A 24,070-nucleotide genomic window follows, 5' to 3' on the forward strand; every position below is an offset into this window, starting at 1 on the left:
CAAAGAGACATCAACGACTTTAGTATCAAAATCGAGGCATCTGTTGACAAGGGAGCGGAGTGACTCCCCTCTTGTGCATCCCGCTGCACCAGATCTCCGGCCAAGCTGAATTCTGGGTTCCGTTTGGAGTAGACTATGCTAAACCAAAACATCGAGGTAAAGTTTCACAATCCGAGGAGTATCTGCTAGGTCCTCCTCCTCCATCCACTTCGCATCAAATGCAGGAAAGTTCTTGAACTTAACCAAGAACCGCCTTCGGACTTTACCTTTCTTCGTATCATTATGTGCCAAAATCTGTTCAAGAAAAAGGATCTCCTCGTTTTCTTCCACTTCGGGTTGCTCATCAGGCTCCCCATCATCAGACACATCACCCTTAACAGGGTTCAAGAGACTCACATGCAATGCATTATGAATCCTCCAAGTATCTGGCAGTTTCAATCGGAAGGAGACATCATTTATCTTGTCAGTGATCTGGAAAGGTCCGTAGTATCGCATACTAAGCTTTGGAAAAAGCCTCTCCTTTCCCTTTTTCTTTCATAGGCGTGCCTTCTCAAAAGTAAGAGCACCCAATCATCCTCCTTCAATTTCAAGTCGCAACGATTGCGATCCGCTGCCTTTTTCTGTCGTTCTTGAGACTCCTGCAAAGTCTCGCGAACCTTGGCAAAAGCCGTATCCAAATCTCGCGAATATTCATCCGCTTCAAATATCTAATCTTCCGTGCTCAGGAAGGATGGAACCTTCGCAGCACTTTCAACAATCTCACATGGCGTCTTCCCCGTCGAAGAGTGTATCGTGTTATTGTAGGCAAATTCCACCAAAGGTAAGTTCTTTTCCCAGTGAGTCTTCTGATCCGAGATACAAGACTTCAATAAATCTAAAATCACTGAATTGGCAATCTCAAATTGCCCGTTAGTCTGCAAGTGGAACGATGACGAGAACTGCAACCGCGTGCCAATGTTCTCCCAAATTGCCTTCCAAAACAAACTCATAAATCTGGGGTCTCCGTCAGGGACAATCGTCTCATACGTGCCATGTAATCGGAAAATCATCGTGATCATTCTGTGTAATCGGGAGATCAAAAATGAAATCCATTTCAGTACTTTCCTAGGGGCGGGTGGGTATGGGTAAAGGGTGTAACAATCCCTGTGCCTTATGCCTGTCAAACTTGACCTTCTGGCATACCAAGCAACTGCGCACAAACTTTTCCACATCCTTTTTGAGTCTCGGCCCAAAGAAGTTTCTCTCTACCCCCTTCATGGTGGTAGCAATGCCGCGGTGACCTGTAAAAGGTGGACAGTGGCATTCAATCATAACCTTATCCCTCAACGGCTGTGTAACGCACAACATAGTCTTTTTCATCAAGTAGGCTTCCCGAAGGGAGTATCCAGCTACTGTCTCCTCATCCCGTATCCGTGTGAAAATATCTGCAAAATCTGTATCTGTGGCATACTGATCGACCATATCCTCGAAGCTCCTATGATGTATCGCGGAAACAGCCAGAACCAACGGTTTCCAAGACAAAGCATCTGCCACCACATTCTTCTGTCCCTGCACATGGACAATCTGGAAGTGGAACTGTGACAAGATGTTCGCCTACCGCATCTGCTTTTCCGAAAGCTGCTTCTGTGACAAGAAGTAGCGCAAACTCTGATGGTCTGTAAAGACAGTGAAATCCGCTCCGAGTAGGTAATGCCGCCACTGAGTAAGAGCATGGATAACCGCCAAAAGCTCTTTCTGATAGATCTGTGATGTCATCTCCGGCCTAGAGAACAAACGGCTCTCGTAAGCTATGACATGGCCTTCTTGCATCAAGACCGCACCCAGACTACGACCACAAGCATCACAATATACTTCAAATGACTTCTGCAAGTCCGGCAAAGTCAAAATAGGTCCCGTAGTCAATTTCTCTTTCAATGTCCGAAAGGCAGTCACCTCTGTGGGTCCCCACGAAAAAGGTATTCCTTTCTGTGTCAAGGTATGCAACGGGGAAGCAACCTCTGCAAACTTTCTTATGAACCGCATGTAGTACGAACACAGTCCCACGAAGCTTCTAACTTCATGGACATTCCTCAAATCGGGCCAATCACGGATAGTCTCTATCTTGGCCGGGTCCATTTGCACTCCTGCTGCGTTGACACAATGTGTCCCAAAAAAGTGTATCTCTGGTAGGAAAAATTCACTTTTCTTTGCATTAATCACTAACGTGTGATCTCGTAATGCCTGAAAGACTTGAAGCAGATGATCTCTGTGTTCTGCCTCATTCTTGGAGAAAACAATGATGTCGTCAAAGAAAGTGCCAACAAATAGCCTGTACTCTCGAAAAATCGTGTCCATCATCCGGTTAAATGTCGCAGGAGCATTGGTTAAGCCAAAAGGCATCACCAAAAACTCAAATAACCCAAAAGTCGTCCGAAAAGTTGTCTTATAGACATCTCCTGGCGCTATCCTGATCTGATGATATCCACTCTTCAAGTCAATCCTGCTGAAGCACGAGGATCCCTGTAACCTGTCAAGTATATCATCGATCCTAGGAATTGGAAATTTGTTCTTGATGGTGATTTTGTTGAGAGCGCTATAATCGATGCACATTCTCCAAGATCCGTCTTTCTTCAAAACCAACAACACTGGAGAGCAATACGGTGAAGTACTAGGCTGGACAAGACCCTTTTCCAAGAGGTCTTTCACTGGGTTCATAATCTTTTCATTCTGTACTCGGCTCACACGATAAGGTGGCCGATTCGGTGGCGTGCTTCCAGATATCAAATCAATGGTCTGATCTTCAGGCCCTCTGAAAAGCAATCGGCATGAGTGTAGAGAAAAAAAAACTTGGCGTTCTTTTGATCAGGTCAAAACATATTCAACCTTTATCCATCGTTCAGTTCTCTCCCAAAAGAATGAGTAAGACACTGAAGTTCATCGAGTACAATCTCTAAGCTCTTCATTTATCAAAGTCACTTTCTCGGCCCGGTAGTCAACCACGGCGTAGTTCTTGTGGTACCAAGGGATCCTGAGTAGAACGTCACTCGCGTGCCCTGAACACCCCTGTCATTGCAAACAAGTTTGCCAATGCTCGGTGTAATGGAAACATCCCATCCGGGTGCCAGTCGAACTACCTCCGCATGTGGCGTCAGTCTGTCGGGCGTAATTCCAAATTGAGCCGCCAATTCCAAGTGAAAAGAAGTTGGCCTTGGCTCCTTCAAAAGAGCTTCCTGATCCTTCACTTTGCCCCAAAAGCGGTAAAGTTTGTACTTTCATTCATTAGATTCGGCGCAGGTCCCACGCCATGTGGTACCAGTTTTGCTTTTCTATCTGCCTTTTCTGCCACATTCCTCAGCTGCTCTCGAACTCTCGGATCTGTCGTCGTCTTTATCATTCTGTTCTTTCTGTGCCTTTTTAGGACAATTCGCGGAGATATGTCCATGTTCCCCGCATCCAAAGCACTTCCCCTCTCTGATGAAGCGAGCTCTCTCCTCAGGAGTAAGCTTGGGTCGTGCATCCTTTTTCTCTGGGTTGATCTTTTTCTTTCTACTTTCATTCCCAGAAGTCTTTTCGGCTCGTTGTGTCATGGCCTCATCTGTGGGGTAGGTCAGACTGCCAGAGTGAATGGAAAAGCCCCGCTTCGCATGACTCATCAACTCCTGAATAGAAGCTGACTTCTATTCCAAGCAGTGATCTCGGATCTCTGTAGGTAGACCCAAGGTAAACCGCTCAATCTATTCTCTGAACGAGATCTTCTTGAATGAAGAGGCGGGTAGAAAAGAGTTCCAGAATCTTTCACAATAAGCATTGATTGTGTCTTTCTTGGTCATCCGAAGATGGTTCCAAGCAGCTCGTATATCTCGTTCATATTCTTGCGTCAACCAAGAAGAAATAAAAAGCTTTTCAAATTTCAGCCATTAACTGACACAGTCTTGCTTAATAGAAGCGTGGACCACCAAGTGCGAGCATTCCCCTTAAAATAAGAGGCAGCTCTCCGAATCTTGGAGTGCTCTGAAAAACGTCCTCCCGCGAAAGCGATGTCAAACTGATGTATAAAAGACAAAGCCTTCGAAGCATTTGAGTATCCTGAGAAAGTATCAAACTTGATCGAGTGGCCACCTTCCTTAAACTCTTGGACTTTCTTGCTTTTATCTTCGAGAAAGTCATACTGGTTGGCTTTGTAAAAATTCTTCTTGTTCGCATAAAAGTTTCCCTCATCGGAATCTGAGCTGTCTGTAGACGAGTCCTCAGTAGAACTGTCATTCTCTGGGCGAGATGTAGCCTTCTTCTTGCCCTTTCCGAAGCTTTGTTTCTTGCTTCGCTTTTTACCTTTTCTATCTTCTTCGTTCGAATCTGAAGAGCTAGAAGAACTGTCAGAAGAAGAAGAAGAAGAAGAAGAAGAAGAAGAAGAAGAAGAAGAACTGGGTACTCCTTCAAATCGAACACGCTTCTTCTGTTTCTTTGCCTTGTCAAATGTCGACTGATGACCCAAATAACCTAGAAAGTTAGTGCTTTTCTTCTGCTTTTTGCCGCGCCTTTTGGCTTTCTTTTGCGCGTCAAAAAGCTGAGCAATCCGTGCATCAACCACGTTCTCCAGTTCCTTCTCCGTATATTTTCTTGGAGGCAGAAGGTTTCTTGAGAGCGGGTTTCGGGAGTGGTGTTGTGGTTCTCTGCCACTCCATCTGTACCTCTTCCAAAGAGGTCTGGCTCATATATTTTGCCGTCTTCGGGTGCTTGGCAAAATTGAGCATCATCTTTGTTGCATCATCAATCAATTTTCGACGCTCCATCTCTCGCTGCTCCGCTGGAGTAGGCCTAGGCGGGCCATACTCTCTGTCTGAATCTTCGTTGTGATCCGAGCCCGCATCTCCAGATGCAGAGGGAGTCGACTTATCATTGCCTGAAGCCATAGGTGCCGCGGAAAAAAATTTCGGGGATCGGATTTCCCGTAGAAGAGAAATCAGCCGTGCTCTGGTACCACTGTAACAGAGTTGGACACTCCAAGTCAAGAATCAACCGCGACAGCACCAAACAACCTCTTCAAAACAATTCACAGATCACAATAGATTTACACCGGCCCGGCGGAGTTCCGTGCCTAGAGATATTGGCCCCAAAGATTGGCGCCCCTGTCGGTATTTCTTTTTGTATTAATCAATCATCAAAGTACAAGAGAGCGGTTAGGGTTTCACTCTCAGACTCTGCGTCCAGTTGCTCTGAGAAGTGAGGCCCTCACCCACTAATTTAAAGGTTACAAGGGATGCCCAAAAGCAGAGCCCCAAAAGCTTTTAAAATAAAAAGCATCAGTTCTCTCTCTTTCTTAGAGAGTCTTAGCAAAATTCGCATCGCTCATCATTTTCCAAAAAAATAAATAAAAAATTCAGCCTCCGCGATTTCCAGTAATTAGGGTTTCTGGCAAAAATTAGGGTTTGCAGGAATTTTAGGGTTTCTGCTGTCCGCCACGTCATCACTTTGTGACATCATGACAAGGAAAATCCCCAATAGAAGGGGGAAATGCCAGAGAAAGGGCCTACTAGCCCATATGGCCCTGGAAAGCGGGGGGAACAGCGGGGGAAAAATACCCAAAGGCAGTAGGAGCCCACATGGCCATGGAAACAAACCAAAACCCAAAGTTAAACATGGATAAAACATCCCAACATGAGAAAACTTCCTCACACTGGCCGGGCACAGCCATAAAACAGCCCCCACTCCCTAACACTTGTCCCTGGGAGAGACTAGGACTGACTAAACGATTCCAGAGAGGTGTCGTAACTCTTAACATTTCCCCCTGTTTTGTTAGTTTATTTCTGTTTCTTTACTACATAAGGGTCATGAAACATTTACTAAGTAGAAGAACCAACAAACTTCAGGGATTATATTTGCGTGATATGATATCTTTGTCACGTTTATCATTTGTTGGTGCATTACACTTTTTTTGTTCTCATGTATTGAACCTATTGAACTGACCACAGTGGATATTGCTGATCTGTACCGTGTCTGTTGTTTTGAACGTGAACAGGCTTTGGAGTTGCGGGAGCCACTCTCTCGCCTTAGTGTAATCCATGTCGCAGGCACCAAGGGAAAGGTATGATAAGAAGGTAGTCGTTTCTTGTGTTTTTCAACTTCATGACCTGTGAAACGCATGAGAAACATAATTTTGTCAAGGTTTTTTAATCTGTATTGTATAATTTTTGTATTTTCAATAAGTATCCCTTTGTTTCTGTATGTTTAAAATGACTAAGAGACATTTATTAGTATCTCCATCGGGGCCTGGCACTATGAGTTCAGGTGAAGGTGGAAGCATCTGAGAGCCATTTGAATCCATGGAGTCATGTCAAGATAAAACCAACATCTCTTTGACTTTCTCAGATATTGAGACAAAACATTGATGTGCTACAGCCTAAACGGGCATTGATTCTCCTTGAACATGTGTGAAGTGTGCACTAGTTTTAGTAGAGCATCAACATGATGGGCTATGTTTTTTACAGATGAATTTCACTTTTGTGTGTGTGCTGTGCTCTGCTACTTATGGAACTCCATTTGCCAAAAGCTACTCACCAAGGGAGTGCTTGACATAGTTTTGCTGCTCTGATAGTAAGCAGGGCCTGAATAGGTGTGGGTGCAACATTGCTTCCACACATTATGGAAGTTTGGATATTGCACATCAGTATGTGATGATTAGGATTGGTAGCTATTCGTTTCTCCGAGCACAGTAATCTGTTTAACATTGACTCAAAAAAAGGGGTGACTTATAGCGCCATCTAAGCTCTCGTGCTAACATTCTAGGCCTTGATCTTCCAGCTGATGCACAGTAGTCATTGATCTGGCTTTTTCATGCAAAACTTCTTCAGTTGACTATTTTAGCTGAAAATTTTCCAGTGATGCATGCTGTTGTAGTGGTTAGTCAATATTCTGCAGTGGCACTCTTCTTGTGAGGCATAATGTGTCGTATCAACTCAGTTGCCAAATGAAGTGGCAGCTCCTGATTTGCATATGATTAGCTCGATGCTATTATTTGTTTGCTTTGTTACTAGGGGTCCACATGTGCGTTTACAGAGAGTATCCTGCGCTCTCGTGGGTATCGAACTGGTTTGTTCACTTCACCACATCTTGTTGATATTCGCGAGCGATTTCGCTTCAATGGGTAAAGAAGATCACAATTATGTTGTTAGCATAGCAATGTTTGCTAGATCTACCCCGTCCTCAAATTTGTAAATGGTTTTTCTTGACAATGCCTTCCAGGAATCTAGTTTCAGAAGAAGTATTTGCGAAAAACTTTTGGTGGTGCTGGAATCGTCTTCAGGTATTTGTGCTCTCTCTCTCTAATTTTTTAACCTACTAGTTAACTCTCTTAACTCTCTATATTTTTAACTCTATTGTTTTTTAACTTTTAATTTTTAACTTTTTTTAAACTATTTTAACTTTTAACTTTTTTTTAACTTTTAACTCTTATCATGCTGCTTCTCTCTCTCTCTCTCTCTCTCTCTCTCTCTCTCTCTCTCTCTCTCTCGCCCGTACTCTATCGCATTTTTTCATTTTTCATTTTTCTCTCTCTCTCTCTCTCTCTCTCTCGTCCGTACTCTATCGCTGCCCCCCCCCCTTGCCATACCTCCTCGCGTTCCCCCACTCGCCTAGCTACCACGTCCGCTGCTAGTGTGGATGCAACGTGCGTTTAGTGGCTCTTTTTCGGACGGCGATCAAGCATGAGGAAGCTGAACGATAAAGCCGACCCCCTAGAGGATGCCATTCAAAAGTGCAAAGAGGAAATGACGGAGACCATTACCAAGATGAACCGCAATCTCTTGGGCACAATAAGCATGCTCGAAGGACGCGTGCTGATCCAAGAGAGCAAGATAAATACGCTGGAAGACCGAGTGACGACTCAAGATGAAGAGATTGCGTCACTCAAGAAAGATCTCGCCGAAGCACGATCAAGAAACAGACTGGAAGAGGGCGAACTGCAACCCTCAGTAATCGAAGAAATCAACACGATCAAGGAGCAAGTACGGGCCATCAAAGAGGGAGAAGAGCAACACAAAGAAATGACGACTTCTTGGGTGGATGTTCTTACCAAAACTCAACGATGAAGCCGAGAAATGGATCAAGGTGGCCAAGAAAGGAAAAGGCAAGGAGATAACGCCCACGTCCACACCCACTAACATTAATCAGACACTAGAGGAGGAGCAAAGAAGACGGGTGCGCGCTTTACATGTGAGAATTTGCGGTCTTAAAGACAAAGGCAATGTGGACGAAGAGGTAAAATAACTCATAGCCTTGATGGGGGTTCATGAGCCGACACACACAAGAGCATGGAGAGTGGGCAACATAAAGAAAAATGGAAGCAGTGGGGAAACCTCAAAAGAAAGAGCACTCATCCTCCGTTTTACCTCCATGGAAGCGAAGAATTCCTTCTTGAAGAAAAGACCAACTCTTAAAGAGACTGGCATCTTTCTCGGGGATGATCTCACCCTCTTGCAGATCGCTCATATGCAGGAAGTAATGCCGGAGATTAGAGCGGCAAGGGGAAAAGGCAAGATTGCCTTTTACCGAGATGGAAAAGTGGTAATACTAGAGATATGCTCCACATGACGGTGCGAGACTTATGGGACCACACTCAAAGTGGCTGCCTAGAACTGTAATGGATCTATGCGTCTTGATGTGGGTGCTTTTGAGGATAGCTTTACTGGAAGAGACATCATCTTTTACTCTGAGACACACCAGGCCCCTGGGCAATCCATGCCTCACATCAGTGGATACAGGTGGGAGACAGCTTACAGACAGGAGACACGCTCAGAGCACCGAGGATGGGGCTCGGGGGGAGTGGCAATGTTATTTAGAGAGGATTTGCAGCCATTGATACATATAGCCCGCAGGGATGAGCGGGCTAGGTACATGTGGGTGAGATTGAAAGCAGAGACAGGAAAATATCTCTACCTTGCTATTTGCTACTTTTCCCCGAGTACATCAGTTTATACATCACCCAGAGGACAATCCCCTTTCTCTATTTTGGATGATGACATATGGGAGTTCTCTAGAGATGGTGACATTATCATCCTAGGGGACTTCAATGCTAGGACTGTCCATCACGAGGCAGTGTTTTATGATACTTCAGAGCAGATGCTAAGAGAGCTAGATGTTGTAGAGACGGGCCTGTCCAGACTATCACACAATGTGAAATATACTGAGTATGGGCGACAGCTGATAGACATGGGCTTTGCACATGGATTGGCCATCTTGAATGGCCTACAGAGATTTCCTGCTGCGGGAGGTTTTACATGCTTCCCACACAGACATGGAGCCAGCACAGTGGACTATGTCATGGCACAACCGAATCTCATCTCTAGTATCTAGGATCTCACAGTTGGGCCCAGACTGGTCGGGGTGGCAGTGGATCATGCTCTGGTGTCGATGACCATCTTCTTCCAATTCAGTGTAGCACACAGGCCACTGGTAGCAGCCCCTACTCGCTACACCTTCACACGGGAGACGGATTCTGTATACATAGACGGGATCTACAGACGCCTATGCACTGAGGACCCGGGGCGACCTCTGGAGGAGCTAACTACTATACTAACACAGACATTACATGATGCAGCAGCAGAGGCATACCCACACACCCAGCCTGAGCAGAGCCGCCGATCAGGGAGCATACCTCAGAACAACTGGTACGATGAGGAGTGCCGCCAGACTAGAGCCAGACTTCAGAGGGAGGTGCTTTTGGGGGATGTCACTCACAGACAGTCACATTGACTTCCGACGCCTGGTGCGGCGGAAGAAGAGGGCTTTTTTGCATAGTTACTAGGAACGGGAAACCGGAACGGGAACGCGGAACAAAATGCCATTCCCTGTTACGGGTACTCACGCTTGAAACACGGAACGGGGATTCGGAACGGGAACTTGGAATGGGAACGGGGAACGGAGACCTGAAAACGGCCATTCCCTGTTACTATGCTTTTTTGGCTCGACTCAAGCAGGATCTATACCAGCTATTCTTGAGTCAGGACTCGCGTGAGGCGTGGCGGCTCTTTCATGAGCAGTTCCCCCCCCCCCCGTGCTATTTCCTCCACAGAGACCTGGGGTCAGTACGCATCATCTTTGTACACAGTACCTGGACAGCCGCCCCTTCCCAACCCCCCCGATCCATGCCCACACACACATGTGCTTTTTTCACCGCTGAGATGGTGAAGAAAGCTATTGACAGGATGAGGACTGGGAGAGCATATGATCATGATGGCTTAGTCGCTGAGCATTTCATGCATGCCAAAGACCTACTAGCAGAGCTTCTAGCAGTTATGTTTAACCATGCCATGTGTGAGGGCCTACCGGACACTTGGAGCCTATCTACGATCGTACCTATCTTCAAGTCAGGAGACCCCATGGAGCCTGGGAATTATCGCACTATCATGATTGGACACACACTGGCACGGTTCTATGCATCCATTCTTGAGCAACAACTGAGTAGATGGGCAGAGAGGGAAGGAATGCGTGCAGCTGGGCAGGCAGGGTTGAGGAGAGGCTTCTCTACTCTCGACCATATCTTGACACTCAGGGCCATCATCGAGGAGGGCAAATCTCATGGGAGACGGATCTATTGTAGCTTTGTGGACTTCCGCAAAGCTTTTGACACAGTACCCAAAGCTAGATTGATGCGCAGATTACAGGAAATGGGAGTACCCACAGAGCTCATTTGGGGGATCATGGCATTGTACAGATCAGTAGTAGGGCATGTATGTACCCCTGAGGGACTTTCTACACCGGTTCACTCCACTATTGGGGTGAAGCATGGCTGCCCGCTCTCTCCTACTCTTTTCGGTATGTATGTGGATGAGGTTTCTTACTACATTGAGAGCGATGGTGATAGAAGTGCACAGTTGGCAGGGACATGGATTCTACTTTTGTTATATGCTGATGATATAGTGTTGATCTCCGAATCTCCAGAGGGAATGCAACGCCAATTGGATGCTTTGCATAGGTTTGCCCACGAAAGTGGTTTGTCTGTCAACCTTGGTAAAACCAAGGTTATGGTGTTTAATACCACCCCATAGTGGATCAGGAGGTCAGCACCTACATTCACATACGGCCAGGAGTCTGTGGAGTACACAGATGCTTACACTTACCTTGGAGTGGTTTTTAGCAGACTGCATTCTCACTCAGAAGAGCAGCAGAGACCAGACTGACTAGAGCCCACGCAGCATTGGGTAGATTAGAGAAGATGTGTTCGCAAGTTCAGTTTCAGGAGCCCTGGATGAAGCTCTGGCTCTTTGACAGTTTGGTGGCTTCAACATTGCTCTATGGAGCTGAGATATGGGGACCTTCATTGGATCACCACGGGAGGCCGGGTCGCACAGATGGATGGGGGAACATGGAGAAACCTCTCGTCTCTATGATCTCGCGGCTCATTAGAGCCAAGGCATCAGTACCACGGGCCATTATCCGAGCAGAGCTAGCGGCCCCCCCAGTAGTGGTGGAGGCGCTCACTAGATCAGTCTCCTTCATAAACCGCACATGGGAACTCCCTAGAGACAAATATGCTCGCATAGCACTTGAGTCCTCTCGAGAGTTAGCCATGCAAGGAGATACAACATGCTGGTATGGGGAGATGGCATCATGGTTTTAGGCGCATGGGTTCAGCATAGACAGGTTGCCACCATTCCAGTACTCATTGGACGCACCATCTCTCATTCTCACACAGTCGGAGATCACCAAGCTCATCCGCCAAGACCTGACCCAGCTAGACACCAGGAAGACATGGATACAACCAGCACAAGAACTGGGCACAAAGATGGCTTTCTACAGAGACCACCTTCTCCAGCTTACGGAAGATGGTTTTGTGATGAGACCCAGATACATGGATACCCACCTGTCTCATGGGATACGGTGTGCTATTGGCCAGTTACGCACATCTTCTCACCAGCTGCAGATTGAGACTGGGAGATACAGCGGAGTACCAGCAGAGGCCAGGAGATGCCCCCTTGTGTGACATGGAGCCTGAGACAGAGCTGCATTATACATGCCGCTGCCCTGTCTACTACGAGATACGAGGCCGCTTCCATTGCTTGTTCAGAGAGGGTTTTGGACCACTCTCGAGAGTCATGGGATACGAGGATCAGAGATGCCTGGGATTGTTCTTGCTCGAGCTATGCAGACACAGAGATAGCTTGATGAATGGCAAGGCTACCCAGTCTCAAAGACGGATCACAGACTTCTTCAGAGCAGGCACGGGACAGCCGCAAGAGCCACTCCCACAGCAGAGCTCCCCCTCGTCTCACACCAAAGGCACACTGATCGACTGAGTGACTGAACTGGGGAAATCCAGGCGCCCACGGACCGCGGAGGACTACACAGCGTCGATGGAGGCTATGTCAAAAGATTCGGAGCATGCTGGCCAGGCATGCACGACGCCCGGTCAGACTACTAACCATGGAGGAGATTGATGAGATCCGCCAACGACCGATGCTAGATCTCCTGTGATTCAGCTATCCCAGCAAGCCGCCCATTTTTGCTTAGTTCACATCGACCAGTCTAGGATCCCATAGTATATATCTTTGTTTTGTACTGTTGTTATTTTGTTACTCCGACTTTGTATCAGATCCACCACCTTGTAACTTTCTGGTCTCATAGGTCACTATGGCCTTTTGAAGACGTTAATATAACATTTCATTTCATTTCTCTCTCTCTCTCTCTCTCTCTCTCTCTCTCTCTCTCTCTCTCTCTCTCTCTCTCTCTCTCTCTCTCTCTCTCTCAAGAAAGCAGCGGATGCTAGATTATCCAGAGCCTCTGCGGCCTTGGGAGGGTTGGAGAGGATGTGTTCACAAGTGCAGTTTCAAGAACCACGAACAAAACTTTGGCTCTTTGATACTGTGGTGGCTTCGGCTATGCTTTATGGGGTCCAGATTTGGGGACCATCTGTGGATCAGGATAATTGGAAGTCAATGGAGAGACCTTTGGTATCTATGATTTCCCGAATGATTAGAGCCAAGGCCTCCGTACCACACGCGATTACCCGAGCGGAACTAGCGGCCCCTCCGATAGAAATTGAAGCTCTTACCAGATCAGTGTCCTTTATACATGGTTTGTGGGATACAAATAATTGCCGATATACTAGACTGGCCCTCGAATCCTCTCGACAATTAGCAATGAAAGGGGATACATCATGCTGGTATGGGCAACTGTCCTCGTGGTTTCAGAGACACGGGTTCAGTATGGAAAGATTACCCCCCTTCCAATACTCTCTTGAGGCTCCATCACTGGCAATTACACGAACGGAGATTAATAAAATCATCCGACAGGATCTTATACAGTTGGATACTAAGAGGACATGGGTAGACCCTACACAAGAATTGGGCACGAAGATGGCCGACTACAAAGAAAACTTCCTACAACTATCTGAAGATGGATTTGTGATTCGCCCGAGTTACATGGATACCCACCTGTCTCATGGTTTGAGATGTGCTATTGGTCAGATTCGTACATCCTCACACCAGTTGGAAATTGAATTTGGCAGATTTAGGGGAATCCCACCTGAGAGCAGAATTTGCAAGTTATGCGGAATGGAGCCGGAGACAGAATTACACTATATATGCCACTGCACAGTATACTATGAGATACGGGGGCGTTTTCATTGCCTCTTTAAAGAAGGCTTTGGACCTCTAGATAGAATCATGCAATACCAAGATCAAAGATGCTTAGGCTTGTACCTACTGGAACTACATCGGCACATGGATAATCTAATGAGAAGACAAAGAGCACTACAGCCTCAGAGGCAGATCACAGATTTCTTCGGATCGAGAGAAGCAGGAGTGGAAGGAGAAGCAAGAGGCCAACAGCCAGCACAAAGGAGTACCCATATTCATACCAAAGGCACGCTAATTGACAGAGCGACTGAGCTTAGGAAATCGAGACGACCACGACCAAGATGCAGAAGCACACTTCACCGGAGGAGACTACAACAAAGAATTAGAAGCATTCTAGCCAGACACCTAGAATGCTCCTAAGAAGTTTATTTAATACTTTGTAATTAGTTTTTCACATTTATTTTCACACTTTCACACTTAGTACTTTAGTACTAAGGTACCCAGACATTGTAACAGATTCACCACTTTTGTATCAATTTGGTCTCTTAGGTCATTCTGGCCTTTTGAAGACGTTAATATAACATTTCATTTCATTTCTCTCTCTCTCTCTCTCTCTCTCTCTCTCTCTCTCTCTCTCTTTCTTTCTTTGTGTCTTGCAAGGAAGATAGGGCTGGCCGTTGATTTCTGTTAATAATAACCCCTGGAGATGCTCAAGGGGAGCCTGTCCCCAAGGCAGTAAGAAGGTGTAATGGTTTAGGCTTGTACAAGGTAGGCCACGAGCATGCCTCAAGGCGAGAGCTAATATAGCTACTCAGGAGCAGTTTCATGGAGCAGCAAGAAACAACCAACAATTGCTTTGTCTTCCACAGAGGCAGAGTATCGTGCTCTTTGTAGTGCTACATGTGAGTCAGTTTGGATTCGGAGGCTACTTTTGGAGATGGGCTTTCCGTAGCAGACGACCATTATGTACTCGGACAACCAGAGTTGTATTGGCATGGCGAGGAATCCGGTGTTTCACGCTCGGACCAAGCATATAGAGATTCAGTACCATTTTGTCCTTTAGGTAGACGTACCTATTCTCGGCGGTGCACATCATGGTATTGCTCATCCGATAGGCTGTCACGAGGCAGGACCCATGTTCCTAGGGTTTCCCGGGATCAGAGTCTCGAGTCATTTGCACTTAGGCCACTAAATATGTGTTCCAGGTCACTTTTAGCGAGTTTACATATTTATTAGCCATTTTAGCCAATTTCCAGAATCGTGGGGTTTTCTAGCTGAGTAGGGCAAACTGGAGTTTGTCCTATATAAGCAACACCCCCCCCCCCTTACTTTTGGCAAGTTGTTGAATGCAGATTACCAGAGTTTGGGCTCTCTCCTCTCCTAGCTTTTCTCTCTCTAGCGTTTGCAGTTTGTGGCGAGCACTCTCTCTCTAGCGTTTTGTACCTTCTCTTTCTAGCGTTTTCTGCAGGAGGTGACATCAGCTTGCGATCTCTCTCTCTAGCTCTAGCGCTTCCCTTTCTGGCCTGTTACCACCGCTCCGTAGTGGTTGTGCATCCTCTGCAGGTCCATTGCCCATTCGGTGGGCGGTACGCGCTTGTGCCTACACGGCGAGGAGATTCATCGCGACAGATTCGAGATTATTGGTTGCCCGTCATAGTGAGGTGTCTTGATTGCAGTTGCAAACAAGCCTTATCTGATTCACCTTCTTTCCGCTGCACCTTTGACACAAACCCCCTCTCAAGTTAAGAAGCCCAGGGGACTAGGCATCCAAGGGTGACGAAGGAATCTACAAGTCCAATCTACCACTACATTAAGTAAACCTCTCTACTTGTTTGTAATTGCCATTGGTGAACAAGATTGTCTATCCTGGCGCCCTGCGGTATTTCTGTAACCACTACATTAAGTAAACCTCTCTACAGAAATACCGCAAGGCACCAGGATAGACAATCTTGTTCACCAATGGCAATTACAAACAAGTAGGGCCCATCACCACCATCAGTGTCGGCAAGGTCCATGGAACCTTTGTAAGCCGTACAGGCTAGAGCTCCTTTGCTTTTACAGTATGCCATGTGGACATGTCATCAATAGCTATAGGTCATAGGTAAAGTTGGAGACTCCTTGGGAAACTAGTTGAGCCACCTTGCTCCAAATTTTGGCTCTCAATGCGAGAAGCCAACATACGTTTCGCGTGCCCGAGTATCACAAAGATGAACAATGTAAGGTGCAACGGAAGGATTCAGGGATTTTACTCGGATCTAGTACTTCGCACAAAGACAAGGCTACTTTACTACACTTGAGAGGAGTTGAACATAGAGAGAGAGAGAGAGAGAGAGAGAGAGAGAGAGAGAGAGAGAGAGAGAGAGAGAGAGAGACGACACCACATGTCGGGTCCCAAACACCCTCAAGGGCCTCCACGCTCTGTTGCCAGAGCAAGTACTTGCTTTAGATTACTTGCACAAATGCTGATGCAATACTGAAATGCTGAATGCTGAATGCTAAATGCTTGACGTGGATGAACTGCAAAAATGTGATGGTAGATGGCTGAAAATGCTGGTGCTTGATGTTGCTGGGTACTATGGGTACTGACTGCCCTTGCAAAGGGTACTGGTTTTGATGGTCTTCTGATGCCCAAAGGATAACTCCTAGGCTTGCCTGGGTACTATGGGTATTGACTGCCCTTGCAAGGGGTACTGGTTTTGATGGTCTTCTGATGCCCAAAGGATAACTCCTAGGCTTGCTTATATATGAAAATGGGAGTAGGTCAAGCACAGTCTAGAACCCCACGACTTCACTAAAAGGAGGCTTATTTATACCTTGCTTTTTCCTTAAAGGGTGAATCTGGGCTTATCCTGGATTCATCTAGGTTTATTTATTAATAAATGACTTTAAAGTTTAGTGAATGTTCATATGCCTATATGCTCAAGTGACTTTATAACTATATTGTGCAAGTGAGGGTATGCAACTATTGACCTGTTTGGGCATGCATGTCCTTCTAGAGGCTCAAAAGGTGCCAGGCTAGATTCTAAGCTATACCAACTAAGATTGATGCTGACTTGTAGCGGTAGCTTGTCCATGTGGCTCAATTGCAATGCACATGTGACATATCCCCCCCCCCACTAAAGGTGAGACACAATTGCGGAACTTCTTCATGTGGATGCATAAACCGATGAAAACTCCTCCGAACTTACGGATATTGTAGATGTAGGTATTGCTTTTCTGTAAACACCAACCATACGAGTTATTAGGCAGCCTTACTACTATCGCAAAATATCAACCTTGATGTTGACTCTGCCTTGCGAGCAAGTATTGCCATCCAAATAGTCATGCCATAAAAACATTGCGGGTGAAGATGAAAGGAAAGGGTGCTCGGAGGTATCTCCAATGGCTCCATGTCGATGAAAATGGATGCACGCTACACGCCAAGGTTGATCTGATGCAAAACGTTAGCGCTGATGTGATGCTGAGGCTGGATCTGATGCTATAGGCGAAAATGCTGATGGTAGATGGCTAAAAACGTTGGTGCTTGATAGTACTGGGTACTACGGGTATTGACTGCCCCCTGCAAGGGGTACTAGTTGTGATGGTCTTCTGATGCCCAAGGATAACCCCTAGGCTTGCTTATATGTGGAAATGGGAGTAGGTCAATCAGGTACTGGGTTCTTCTGCAGGTTTCCTATGTTGAGCCTCCATTTTAGCCTCACCATCCTGCTTTCCTTCATTATGCTCATCATCTTGGTCGACTTGATCATTTTCAGCTTCTCTGGCAGTTTCCTCTGCTGTGCCTTGAGATTCTCTTTTAGAATCTCTCTCTTTTGATTCAGTATCGTTGTCATGTTCCCTATCAGATTCTCTGTCAGAATCCATGGCGTGTGTTGCAAAGAGTTGAATCGATTCTCTGTAGAAGAAGAATTGTTGAAGCCGTGGTTTCACTGAAATCGACAAGCCATTGGCAAGGTGGTGAATCAACAGCAAACACACGTTGGAACTTGAAAACTGATAACACTTTAACTTCAAAAAAGTCGTAGTCGAGACACGGTAGAGCATAGTTCTCTACCCGATGCATTGGCCCCTAAGTCAGCCCTGAGCCACCCCTTTTCGTACTTCTTTTTATGTTAGTAAGTCAGAGAGTACAACGGCTGGGGAGTCCACTTTGCAACTGTGCAACCATGCACTGACTCTAGGTGGGCTCCCAAGGCTCACTTCCTAAGGCATAGGGCGAGGAGATGCTTGTGGAGGTCTAAAAGGTCGCTACTGAGGAGAAGGTGAAGTGCAGGGCCAGGAAGGGTTATGCCTTTGTTGAGGAGCCTTCTTCAAAAAACCAAGTCCTTTGCGATGCGGTGTCTTTGTTGAGGAGCCTTCTTCAAACAACCAAGTCCTTCGCAATGTGATAGCCCATCAAGCATGAGACACAGTTGGTGCATATCAGAAATGACTTTGCTGATGCAGTATTCATGCAAAAAAAAGGGGCAATCCCACTATGTATCTCTCGATCTGATAGCTAAACTATATCCCCGAAAAGTGGAGAGGTGAATGAAATCTCTGACCGTATGTCTCCAAGTTGGTAATGGGATACATCCATAAGTTCAAGTGGAAACAAGATCTGACCCAAAGGTGTCATTGAGGAAGTTTTGGTAGAAACTACTGTCAAATTTTTGGGCCATGTGGTTTGGAGACTAAAGACAGCCAACCTTTGCATAGCTCTGTCTGTGCGGGAAGAGGTAACTCGTATCAATCTGGATTCCTCAGCGAAATTCCTGGTGCGGAACATAGCATGGAACTACTGAAGGAATTTGAGAGCTTTCTTGGATCCTTGAACACTCGAAAAGGTAAAGAATTTCATTGTAGACTCACCATCTTTGAAAGTTTTGGGTGCTGGTGCAGAAGGTGGTAGTGAAGCCTGATAATAATAATGATGATGACCACTTAGATTCAGGAGGTCGTGGCGATGTCAAAGGTGGAGGTCAAGGAGGCGACGGCGTTTGCACCTCCTGAGCAGGAAGTGTTCGCTCTCTCAAAGCCATATGCTTGAAGAGACCTAAGAACTGAGGAGCATCGCTAGAGCTTTGCTTTGAAGATGTATGAAGGGGATTATGAGAAGGGTTAGGATCAAGAGAAGAGGGGATTTGAGAATTTTGTTGATGGATCACATGGGGAACAGGAGGATAAAGAGAATTCAGATAAGCATGAAAATCCGGTCATCTGTCGGATTATGCTTTTGTTGCTTGGTCCGATACAACAATTGCCAAACAAAATACTAGGCGTGTGTCTTCTTCATTGGCTTGATGGCTCTTTAAATCGAGCTTAAGAAGAGCTCCCATAACCACAGGATAAGCATGTTTCAATCTGTATTGAGAATTCCTCTCTCTTAACTGAGCTTCCAACACTGAGCTCAAAATTCCCGGCTGCGTCCAGCCGTCTCCAGGCTCTGATACCTCTTGTTGGCACTGGCGGCGCACGCATGGAGAGCGAGAGGAAGAGAGAGAAGAGTGAGACTGTGTGGGCGGAGCTTTCCTGCTATCACAGTGACAGTGACTGTGGAGTGTTCAGCTCCTTATTGCTTGTAGAGATAATAAATAATCAATGGTTAGAATGGTCAGTAGTGGTTGGGCGGTCGGTTGGGCACATGGCCCTTTTTTTATAACTGACACCGTCTTCTAATCCGGTTTTTTTGGAAATTCAACTTGTATGTCCAAACTTAGAATTAAATGACTGCTTATTGGCTTGAAGATTTCATTGGTCTTAAAGAAAATTTTAGCAATGTTCTCATGCCTTGTTTGGGACTTTTTTCGTTATTGCACATCAAACATGCAAACAAGTTCGATTACTTTTCAGGTTGATTTGGACACACTTTTTTTTTTGGCCTTGGTTTCTTGCAGGCTGTAACAAGCTCAACTTTACCCATGCCATGGTTTTTTTCGTTTCTGACGCTTCTAGCTCTCAAGATGTTTACTTTGGAGAAGGTAAGCTACAGCGGGTGAAGACAGTATGGAGAGTATTGGGGGTACTTAATTTTGGTAGTCAGAAATTTTGTCCTCATAGGATGTGGCAAATAATAGTAAAAACCTTTCGAATTTACCAAAATTCTCAGTGCGATTTTGGCTTTGGCAGGTGGACGTGGCTATTCTTGAGGTTGGTCTTGGGGGGCTTTATGATGCAACCAATGTTGTGAGTTCTCTGGTGCTCCATGTTAATGTAGGTGCACATACACATATACACCAAATGGACATACCTACATATTCACATATGCATGCATACACACACTGAGGCGCACAAGCACACACTCATTCTGTAAATTTTCTCATTAAAGCTTCTCTTTAAGACTATCGCTTGCTAAATTGTACTACATTGCTCTACTTACTTATTCCTTTCTTATTTTGTTTCAAAATATTTATTCATTGTGGGATTTGACTTACTCTACAGGTTCGAACTCCCTCTGTTTGCGGAATAGCTTCTCTTGGATATGATCACATGGATGTCTTAGGTATGCATTGAAGGACTCGGCCATTTCAAGAAAATTCATGCTGACCTGTACACGTTTGTTTGATTTGCAGGGAATACACTGACAGAGATAGCAACTCAGAAAGCTGGAATTTTCAAGGTATTGGATTTACCAATATTTCCTATTGAAGCATGGCGAGGTTACCAATATTTCCTATTGAAGCATGGCGAGGTTACCATGAACTGTTTGATTTATTTGGAGTTTTCTGAAGGCAGGTGTGCCAGCCTTTTCTGTTCCCCAACCACCTGAAGCGCTGGAAGTCCTTTATGGACAAGCAAGGCGCCTATCGGTAACCTTCAGGTCCCTATTTTTGGCTGGGTAGTTTCTAGATCCAAACTTAAATATGAAAGACCAATGACATGTAACCAGGCATGCAGTGGTTATCAGCCTTGATATTCACATTACTAAGTGAATTGGTGCTTAGGTCAAAGGCTACTGGACTTGGATGTCTGCTTCAGGTTGACGTGTTTTTTCTCTAAATCTCTAGGTACCTTTGGAAATAGCACCAGCTTTGGAGTCCTATGGGGTACAATCTGTAAAGCTTGGACTGAATGGTGATCACCAGCGTGTGAATGCAGCATTGGCTGTAGCTCTATGTGCTGCATGGGAGAAGAAGCTTTGTGCAAGCAAGGACCTTACAATGCTTCAAGATGTCAGTGCCTCGTTTGGTTGTGTGCCAGCTTTCTTGGTCAGATGACCTATCTATTTCCTAAATCTTTGGTTGCCTGTCCTCTGTTTGCTATCTTGTTTGCAGGGTCAACTTCCTGATGCCTACTTTCAGGGACTGGCGTCTACCTCGTGGCCTGGTAGGGGTCAGATTATCCATGACATAGGGTTTTATCCGAAAAAGCTCAGTAAAGCTAATTCTGAGCATTGTGATGGGAAAATGGGTACTGGAAGGCTGACCTGGTACCTGGATGGGGCACACACTCCAGAAAGCTTAGAAGCATGTGCAAAGTGGTTTTCATCGTCTGCATTGAGAGGGAGCACAAAGGGCAACAATACAACTGATGTGAATACGATAAACGGCAACGGGTGCACAGCAAGCAATGGACATCATACTGCAAAAGGGGTGGATTTTCAGCGGGTGAGTGATTGACCATTGCTGTATTGCTATTGGTATTTCTCATAAAACCTATTGAATATCCCACTTGGATACATTTTACTGCAGGTCTTATTGTTTAGCTGCATGCCAAAGCGCGACCCTCAGTTGCTGTTGCCTGGCTTTGTTGAAACATGCACACAGTATGGTGAGTTGTAATGCAAAGATAACATGAACTGCTGGACAATTTACTATGAACTCAGTTTCTTCTTCAAATTTTTGCTTCCTTACAGCCTACTGAAAGAAAGTTTCTGTTTTTTCATGTTAGGGCTGACTATAGATCTGGCCTTGTTTGTGCCGCTACTATCAACGTCAGATGCAATTGAAACTCGCAGTGTGCCAGATATATGTGCCAATGCAATGGAGGCAGAGCCCGATTTATCGTGGCAAATTGTTCTGCACAGGACCTGGGAAGCGCTGCATAATGGTAAACTTGGGCTAGAAGATGATGAATAATTTTGATTTGACTGTCAAAGGCCTGCAACTGATGTATTTGGTGAACTAAGGATGACTGACTACCCAATGTGTGTGCGCTAGTCTGTATGTGGGTGCACGTCCGCACACATTAGCGGATGACTTCGGTGGGTTTCAAGAGTGAAATTCCTGATTCAGCTGTGTATATACTATCTACCTTGGTGACAGGCTCAAATGTGCACTCTTCAATAATGGGGCTGTCACAGCTGAGGCATTACTTGCAGGATGAAAAGCATGGCCATTTATTCCATCAGTGCGTACTTGGTACTACAAGTGCTGTTATGCCTTCTCTCCCAGCAGCTTTGAATTGGCTCAGATTCTGGGCTTCACAAAATCCTGTCGAACTTCAGGTATGTCTGTTTTCACTATTATCGCGCTTTAACGTAATGGATTCGTGCCACTAACTGCATAGCTTCCCTTGTTGTTAAAGAATGTGGTCTCTCGTTGCAGGTGCTTGTTACCGGCTCACTGTATCTGATCGGTGATCTGTTAAAAATTCGCAAGCAAGGACAAGATCAAGACATAGAGTCGGACTTTGCTAATGGATGCAAGCAGCCTACTGCATAGCTTTCATTGTTTTTTTGTTGAGGAATGCCGTCTTTCTTTGCAGGCGATTGTTACCTGTTTGATATATGTGGTCGGGGATCTAGAAATTCCCAAGCAAGGACAAGACCATGACATAGGGTCAAGACTTGGCTGGTTGCAAGTTAATAGCAGGGTTTCTTCTGAGTATTCCAGGTGTCTGGTTGACTGCACCTAGGTTATAATTCTTTTGCTTGGAGCTCACAGCAATTAGAGTGGGTTGATGTGAGCAAGAGCATGTTTCCACGGATGACAGATGTAGTCTAATTCTTGAATAACAATCTGAGAAAGTATACGAGGAAGGCAACGACTGGTCAAGCACTAACCTTAACAAAGTTTCTTGATGAGCAAAAGTTTGGATAATCTTTTGATGAGGGTAACCCATAAACAGTTTTTTGAATTGGCTCATCCCTATTATAATAAGAGTGCCTTTTCTTATAATGCAAATGCATTGGCATCAAACAGGCTGACAGCTTTGGGAGTTTCTTGAGATACAAAAGTTGGCTCAAGTAGTTTTGCTTTCTTCTCGCTCCTTAAATCTCTTTTAGACCTTGGTTCACGAGAATTGGCACGTTTCTTTTGTGTTTTGAATTACCTGAAGTGTTGATCCCTAAAGACCTGAGTGAGGGGTGGGGGTGAGATCAAATTGTGTAATTTGTGTGGGCCTCCACATGTGTGCGTGTGTGTGTGTGTGTGTGTGTATGTGTGTGTGTGTGAGAGAGAGAGAGAGAGAGAGAGAGAGAGAGAGAGAGAGAGATATGAAATGTTATATTAACGGTTCTCATCAATCTCCTCTATGGTCAGTAGTTTGACCGGGTGGTGTGCACGTCGGACCAAAGTGACATGCAGCCTCCGGCGATGCTGTGTAGTCCTCCGCAGTCGTGGGCGTTTGGATCTCCCTAGCTTGGTCGCTCGAGCGATCAGTGTGCCTTTGGTGTAAGGATGTGAGCACTGTAGTGGTAGCTGTTCCTCGGGCTGCCCAATGTCCGCTCTAAAGAAGTCCGTGATCCGTCTCTGAGACTGTCTAGCCTCTCCTCTCATCAGTCTCTCTCCGTGTCTGCGCAACTCGAGCCAAAAAACAGTCCCAGTCATCTATGGTCCTCTTACCTCACGACTCTCCAAAGCCCTCTCGGAGCAGGCAGTGAAAGTGGGCTCGTATCTCATAGTAAGCTGGGCAGTGACATGCGTAGTGCAACTCGGTCTCAGGCTCGTGACATAGGGGGCATGTCCTGGCCTCTGTTGGTACTTTGTCGTATCTACCAGTCTCGACTCAAAGCTGGTGTGAAGATGATGTGTGTATTTGGCCAATAGCGCAATCTAGCTGTAGGCACTTTGTCAAATGCTTTGCACAAAGCTACAATAGATCCGTCTCTAATGTGATGTGCCCACCTCAATAATGGCTCTGAGTGTCAGAATGTGGTCAAGAGTAGAGAAACCTCTCTTGAACCCTGCTTGCTCAACTAAGCGTACGGCCTCCCTCTCTATCCATTTACTCAATTATTGCTCAAGAATGGATGCGTACAACCGTGCCAATGTGTGTCCAATCATGATAGTGCGATAATTCCATAGGGTCTCCTAACTTGAAGATAGGTACAATAGTAGATAAACTACAAGTATCATGCAATGCCCTCACACATGGTAAGGTTGAACGTCACTACTAGAAGCTCTTAAGTAGATCCTTGGCATGTATAAAATGCCCAATCACTAACCCATCATGATCATATCTCCCAGTCCTCATCCACCATCACAGCAGTGGAAAAAGCAGGTATGGGCATGGCTCAGGGGGATCGGGAAGAGGCGGCTGTCCAAGAATGGCGAATAGAGATGATGCATACTGTCCAGGCCTCTGTAGAAGTAGTGCTC

General features: G+C 45.7%; 1 protein-coding gene across 2 annotated transcripts in view; it reads left to right on the forward strand.

Moving 5' to 3' along the window:
• LOC147461364 (folylpolyglutamate synthase-like) overlaps positions 1-22,730 on the forward strand; it is a 42,152-nt gene extending 19,422 nt beyond the window's left edge. For both annotated transcript variants that reach the window (XM_086508934.1, XM_086508935.1), the window contains exons 2-15: positions 5,996-6,061; positions 7,011-7,120; positions 7,219-7,279; positions 19,427-19,510; positions 19,659-19,715; positions 19,971-20,031; positions 20,102-20,148; positions 20,261-20,338; positions 20,537-20,701; positions 20,804-21,136; positions 21,221-21,299; positions 21,420-21,578; positions 21,794-21,975; positions 22,076-22,730. In XM_086508934.1, coding sequence (XP_086365060.1) covers positions 5,996-6,061; positions 7,011-7,120; positions 7,219-7,279; positions 19,427-19,510; positions 19,659-19,715; positions 19,971-20,031; positions 20,102-20,148; positions 20,261-20,338; positions 20,537-20,701; positions 20,804-21,136; positions 21,221-21,299; positions 21,420-21,578; positions 21,794-21,975; positions 22,076-22,192 — 1,599 coding nt within the window. In that variant the 3' untranslated portion in view covers positions 22,193-22,730. The remainder of the gene's footprint in view (positions 1-5,995; positions 6,062-7,010; positions 7,121-7,218; positions 7,280-19,426; positions 19,511-19,658; positions 19,716-19,970; positions 20,032-20,101; positions 20,149-20,260; positions 20,339-20,536; positions 20,702-20,803; positions 21,137-21,220; positions 21,300-21,419; positions 21,579-21,793; positions 21,976-22,075) is intronic.
• Positions 22,731-24,070: the final 1,340 nt, after the last annotated feature.

Source organism: Adiantum capillus-veneris, chromosome 3 (assembly GCF_014529385.1).
Source record: "Adiantum capillus-veneris isolate H3 chromosome 3, ASM1452938v2, whole genome shotgun sequence".
NCBI lineage: Eukaryota > Viridiplantae > Streptophyta > Polypodiopsida > Polypodiales > Pteridaceae > Adiantum > Adiantum capillus-veneris.